Raw genomic sequence first — 6795 nt, forward strand, 5'->3', positions numbered from 1 at the left:
TTTTTTAAAAGTATTCATTTGAGAGAAATAGAGTGCAAGAGAAGAGGGAGGGTCAGCAAGAGAGGGAGAAGCAGTCTCCCCACTGAGAAGGGAGCCCAGTGTAAAGCTTGATCCCAGGACCCAGGGTCCTGGGATCAAGCTTCTTGAGCCAAGGCAGCCTGTTAACAGATTGACCTACCCAAACACTCTGATTATTATTACTATTTTAAGTTGCAGAGTCTGCTGAATAAATCACAGATAATGAATTATTGAGAACTTGTTTTTTATACTTTATGTGTGTCTGTCTTTAGGGAAAACTAAATTAATGCCCTATGGAATATAATAACCAAACTTCCACAGATTTCTTCTTATCGGGGTTGTTTCCACCATCAAGAATTGGTTTGATCTTCTTCATTCTCATTGTTCTCATTTTCCTAATGGCTCTTTTTGGCAACCTGTCTATGATCATCCTCATCCTTGTGGATACCCATCTCCACACACCAATGTATTATCTACTTAGCCAGCTCTCCCTCATGGACCTGAACTACATCTCCACCATTGTCCCCAAGATGGCTTTTGATTATCTCTTTGGGAACAAGACTATTTCTTTCATTGGGTGTGGGGTTCAGAGCTTCTTCTTCTTGACTTTAGCCGGTGGAGAGGGATTATTGTTGGCTTCGATGGCCTATGATCGCTATGTGGCTATTTGCTCTCCTCTCCACTATCCCATTCATATGAGTAAAAGAATATGTGCTTTGATGATAATAGGATCTTGGATAATGGGCTCAATCAACTCCTGTGCCCACACTGTATATGCCCTCCATATACCTTACTGCCGATCCAGGACTATCAACCATTTTTTCTGTGATGTTCCCGCCATGTTGACTCTGGCCTGCATGGACACCTGGGTCTATGAGTACACAGTATTTGTAAGCACCACACTCTTGATTGTATTTCCTTTCATTGGCATTGCATGTTCTTACGGCAGGGTTCTATTTGCCATCTCCCGCATGCAGTCAACAGAGGGGAGGAAGAAGGCTTATTCGACCTGCAGCACCCACCTAACTGTGGTGACTTTCTACTATGCACCCTTTGCTTACACTTATTTACGCCCAAGATCCCTCCGATCTCCAACAGAGGACAAGGCACTGGCTGTCTTCTACACCATCCTGACCCCAATGCTCAACCCCATCATTTACAGCCTGAGAAACAGGGAGGTGATAGGTGCCTTGAGAAGACTAATTCAAAGAATGTGCTCTATAAAAATGTAGAGTAAGTTCTCATTAGTCCTGTGGCCTCAGAAGTAGATTACTTGCACCTTGTATATTCTTTAGCAATATTATTCCAGGATATAAGGCAAGGGCTAAAATAAATTAGAAGATTGAAATAATTGAAATTTGATAAAATGTATATGTTTCATCACTCTTTGTTTTCTTTGTGATTATTTTTCAACTAAGGAAAAGGTCATTATTTCTTCCTTTTGGGCAATAAGGTTTTGCTAATGGATGCCTGGGTGGTTCAATTGCTTAAGCAGCTGCCTTCAGCTCAGGTCATGATCCCAGCATCCTGGGACCAAGTCCCACATTGGGCTTCTTGCTCATCAGAAGCCTTCTTCTCCCTCTGCCTCTGCTGCCACACTGCTAGCCTGTGCTGGCTCACTCTGACAAATAAGTAAATAAAATATTTTAAAAATAAGGTTTTGCTAATATGTAGAAGTGATCATGGAAACAATCCAGCTTGATGGTATTATCCAGTGTATTACTTCTAATATACTTAGTATGTATCCTCAAAATATTGAAAAGAGAATTAAAGAATAATACATGTTATACCATTGCCAGATTTCTATAAAATTTCTATCAAGAAAATTCCTATAATTTTCTATAAAGATTTCTATAAAGAAAAATTTCTATAAAGAATTTCTATAAAGTTTTCTATAAAGAAATTTCTATAAAGAAAAATAATATATCTAGTATCTACTTATAAATATTGATAGATGGTTATTTGTTTTATTTCTATTAAAGTTTACTCTTAAATAGTGGACACTGGCTCTCCTGACTGATACAGTATGATAGATATAAAGATTAAGGATAAAATTCTTCATGAACTTAGAAGTCCCCCACATTAGAAAAGAAATGAAATTTATATTTTTTAATGAGAGGGACCCCAGGGGAATCTAGAGGAATCGTAAGAAAACAACTTATTTCAGGTGTACCACAGTATAAATAATTATGATTGAGGAGATGCAAAATGGATTATTAAATAATAAGAACTATTGTATGAAAAGATTGATGGAGTTTACATACTATATACTTTTGAGAAATCAATCAGAGCCACTTCCAAAGCATTCCACTAAACACACAATTTTTACTTCCCTTAAAGACATTGTTAGAAATTATGCTGAGTGTTAGAGATTTGCTGAGTGAAATAAGTCAAGCAGAGACAGTCAGTTATCATATGGTTTCACTTATTTGTGGAGCATAACAAATAGCATGGAGACATGGGGAGATAGAGAGGAGAAGGGAGTTGGGGGAAATTGAAAGGGGAGGTGAACCATGAGAGACTATGGATGCTGAAAAACAATCTGAGGGTTTTTAAGGGGCGGGGGGTGGGAGGTCGGTGTACCAAGTGGTGGGTATTATAGAGGGCATGGATTGCATGGAGCACTGGGTGTGGTGCAAAAATAATGAATACTATTATTCTGAAAATAAAAAATAAATTAAAAAAAACCTTTTATAAGATAATTTCTGTTATGGATATTTCATTATACATTTTGTATTTTCATAACTCTAGTCAACCAGAATTGGGGGGTTTGATTTGAGTGAGGTCTGTATCATACATACATATATATATATATATATATATATATATATATATATCCACCACTGTTTAAGAAATAATTCTGTTATATTCCACATTTTCTGAGGTAAGATATAAATAAGAAATCTAGAATAAATGTAAGAAGCCCTGTATTATCCCAAGCATGACAGTGATTTATGACTGATGCATTCGAATTGGAAATAAGTATTTTTCTTCAAAAATAGAAGATCCACATTCTATAACATATATATAAATTTGTATATTTTTATACTAAAACTAAGTGAACCTTTAAAGATTTATAGACTATTAACTGATTATGAGCTTGATTTGGGAATGGCATATGTATGAATTTTCCTAAAATACATAATGGGAAATACTCTCATCACAAGAAACTATATGATAATATGGTAATATTTTCAAAAGTAAGCATTTGCTTGAGATGGAAGACTTAACTTCTTATCTCATAACATAAATTTCATTTCTGCAAAAAGAAGATATTCACTGCTTAATTTCAGGGACCAAATGCTCATTAAACATTTACCAGCAAGCTTTTTATTATTAAATTAATTTGGGATTTGAAATATGATCATCTAAGTTCTTAACTAAAATGAATTCATTTTTTTATCAAAAATAAATTCAGTCCAACTTAAGAATAAAATACTATATTAAAAGAATGAGGGGTGAAGAGTTAGGATGGTACTATAAGAAGATCCTAAGGTCATCTCATTCTTTGAACACAACTAAGTATCTATCAAATCATTCTAAATAAAAAGAAATTGACTTGATCACTGACAGAACAAATTCCACAAATAGGAGTAGAGGCCACATTGAGTGGGGAGTGGAGTGGTTTTGGGGAGAAATGAAACATGAGTGCTATGCAAGGGAGGAAGCCCTGGTCAGAGAGAAAAGAGAGAGAGGGGAGTACACAGGGAAATATTCAAGGAGAAGACTTCCTCAAAGCCATTGGATAGGGAAAGGAGAGGAGCTGAGTTTTTGCAACCAGTTAGGGTTTGAAGACTAGAGTTTAAAGGTATACAAACTTTGCTGAGATAGAGCCATGCAGATACTACCCTATTCATGGAGAGAATACAGGCAAACAGCCAGAGGCAGAGAGAAAGATATGAGGACCATCTGGGGCACATGGGGAAAGATTCTTAATTCTTGGACCATGTTCATGGAAGGTAACTTTCATGGAGACACCACTCTGTGGACAAAGGAGCCAGTAGGCACCATTTTTCTTCCCTGACCCTCAGCATAAATTAAGAGTCACCTTATCAGGGTAGATCCATCCCAAAACTGGCTGCTAAGCCTGTTAGCTCCAAATCTCATGTCCTTGCAGTCTGGCACAACTGAACTTCTAAGTCAAACCTGACTCACTCCCAACATAGGGAGATGCACTCCCAGAAAACCACTGCAGTTTTCTATTCACATTCTATTCCTAAAGCCTGGAGTTTTGTTTGTTGCTTGCCTGTTTGTTTTGTTTTGTTTTGTTTTTCACTGATATGTAGGATTTTTTTAAAGATAGATTTATTTATTTATTTATTTATTTGACAGAGATCACAAGTAGAAAGGCAGAGAGAGAGAGAGAGAGAGAGAGAGAGAGAGGAGGAGGAGGAGGAAGGCTCCCTGCTGAGCAAAAAGCCCAATGCAGGACTCAATCTCAGGACCCTGGGATCATGACCTGAGCCAAAGGCAGAGGCTTTAACCTACTGAGCCACCCAGGCACACCTGATATGTGTAATTTAAGAGACAAAACAGAGAATCATGGGGAAGAGGGGGAAAATAAAACAATACAAAATCAGAGAAAGAGATAAACTGTAAGTGACTCTTAAACATAGGAAACAAAATGAGGGTTGTTGGAGGGGAGGTGAGTGGAGGCATGGGGTGCCTGGGTGATGGACGTTAAGGAGGCACATGATGTAATGAGTTCTTGGTATTATATAAGACTGATGAATCATTGACCCCTACCTCTGAAACCAATAATATAGTATATGTTAATTAATTGAATTTAAATTAAAAAAATCAGGAGGCTTTACTGAAATAGAGCCCTGAGAGCACTGTGCCAATCATGGAAAGAAGGGATATAAACAACCCAGAGTCAGATAGGATGAAAACAGTGACTGAAAAAGTCTTGGGACACACAAAAGAGAGATTATTCACTCTTCTAAGAGTGCATCCCTAAGAGCAACAAGCATGGAGACCCCTCTCCCAAGGAAAAGGAAATGGCTAGAAAAATTTCCTCCCCCCATTCCAGGGGTAGACTACCTGGGGTAAAAAGGACGAGGACTACACTGGCTAACTACCCGTTTACATAGATTTACACACCTCTGAATTCTGGTTATAAAGCCCCTCCTAGTCAAAATAGCCTTGGTCCCAGTGTGGTAAGCCCCTTCCACACAAAACCAGAAGAAGAACTTGTCCACAGCAAGTCTTCTGACCATAGAGCTCTCCTAGGCTTCAATTCTTTTTTTTTTTTTTTTTAAAAAAAAAAAAAAAAAACACTAATTCTGTTTACCTTAAATTGGATCTATTCTTGATGCTTTTTTTTAATTTTTTTTTTATTTGACAGAGAGAAATCACAAGTAGATGGAGAGGCAGGCAGAGAGAGAGAGAGGGAAGCAGGCTCCCTGCTGAGCAGAGAGCCAGATGCGGTGCTTGATCCCAGGACCCTGAGATCATGACCTGAGCCGAAGGCAGCAGCTTAACCCACTGAGCCACCCAGGCGTCCCCTAGGCTTCAATTCTAATGGTAATAATACCAGGTCTCATTTAACAAGCAGACCTTATCACACCGAGTTAAATTCCCGCACCCTGACAAAGGACCAAACTGTCCACTTGAGGCAAGGACAGCCTCTTCAACTGACTGGCCCAAAGTCCACAGTAGCCAAAATGGAGTGCATCCAATGGAGTGCATGAAGCACACACAAGATACACACCCTGAAGCACCAGGCCATGGATACTATAGTTTCTTTATCATAAAGCCTTTAACTTCAGGGGCAGGAATCAAACAGGATTTTATAACACAGAGATGAAGACAGAGACATTTACAAAATGCTAGTGGAATTCATCATAAATGAAATAACACAAGGTCACTGTGAGAAACCAGAGTGAAACTGATATAAGTAATTGGCCTGATGAAGAATATAAGTAACAACCATAAGGGTACTCACTGGGCTTGAGAAAAGAATGGAAGGGAGGTTCTTACTACATAGATAAATTAGTTAAAAACAAAAGAAAGTAAGAAATGAAAGCCAGGGTACCTGGGTGGATTTGTTGATTAAATGTTCAATTCTTGATTTTGTCTCAGGTCACCATTTCAGGGTCCTGAGATCAAGTCTGTGAAGGTCTTCATAATCAGAGGGGAATTTGTTTCTCTCTCTTCCTCTAACTTTCTCCCTCCTTGTGCTCTTCCTCTCTAAAATAAATAATTCTTTTAAAAAAGAAAGAAATGAAAACTGCAATAATTGAGATTCAAAACACACAATGAACACAAGGATGGAAGAAACAGAGGAATGAATAAGTGAAATAAAAAATAAAATGCTATAAAGTAATGAAGCTTAATAAAACAAAGAGAGAAGAATTATAGAACTTGAGAACAGTCTTAGGGAACTCAACGATTCCATCAAGCATAATAACATTCATAATATAGAAGTCTCAGAGGAAAAGAGGGAAAAGGGGGCAGATATTTATTGATGAAGGTATAGCTGATAACTTCCCTAATTTGATAAAGGAAACAGATATCTAGATCCAGGAGGCACAAAGAATCCCAACAAAATCAAGTAAAGCAGACCAAACCAACACATGCTATAGTTAAATTTGTGAGCTAAATAAAGAAAAATAATATAGAAAAATAGTAAAGAGGGCGCCTGGGTGGCTCAGTGGGTTAAGCCGCTGCCTTTGGCTCAGGTCATGATCTCAGGGTCCTGGGATCGAGTCCCGCATCGGGCTCTCTGCTCGGCAGGGAGCCTGCTTCCCTCTCTCTCTCTCTGCCTGCCTCTCC

At 38.2% G+C, this 6795-nt stretch overlaps 1 protein-coding gene across 1 annotated transcript; it reads left to right on the top strand.

Annotated features, from left to right (window-relative positions):
• The first annotated feature begins 311 nt into the window (after positions 1–311).
• Positions 312–1250, top strand: LOC132028105 (olfactory receptor 2L8-like). The gene has a single exon (XM_059416750.1). It carries the CDS (start codon positions 312–314, stop codon positions 1248–1250), a length of 939 nt encoding a protein of 312 aa, XP_059272733.1.
• Positions 1251–6795: the final 5545 nt, after the last annotated feature.

The sequence above is a fragment of the Mustela nigripes genome, chromosome 12 (assembly GCF_022355385.1).
Source record: "Mustela nigripes isolate SB6536 chromosome 12, MUSNIG.SB6536, whole genome shotgun sequence".
NCBI lineage: Eukaryota > Metazoa > Chordata > Mammalia > Carnivora > Mustelidae > Mustela > Mustela nigripes.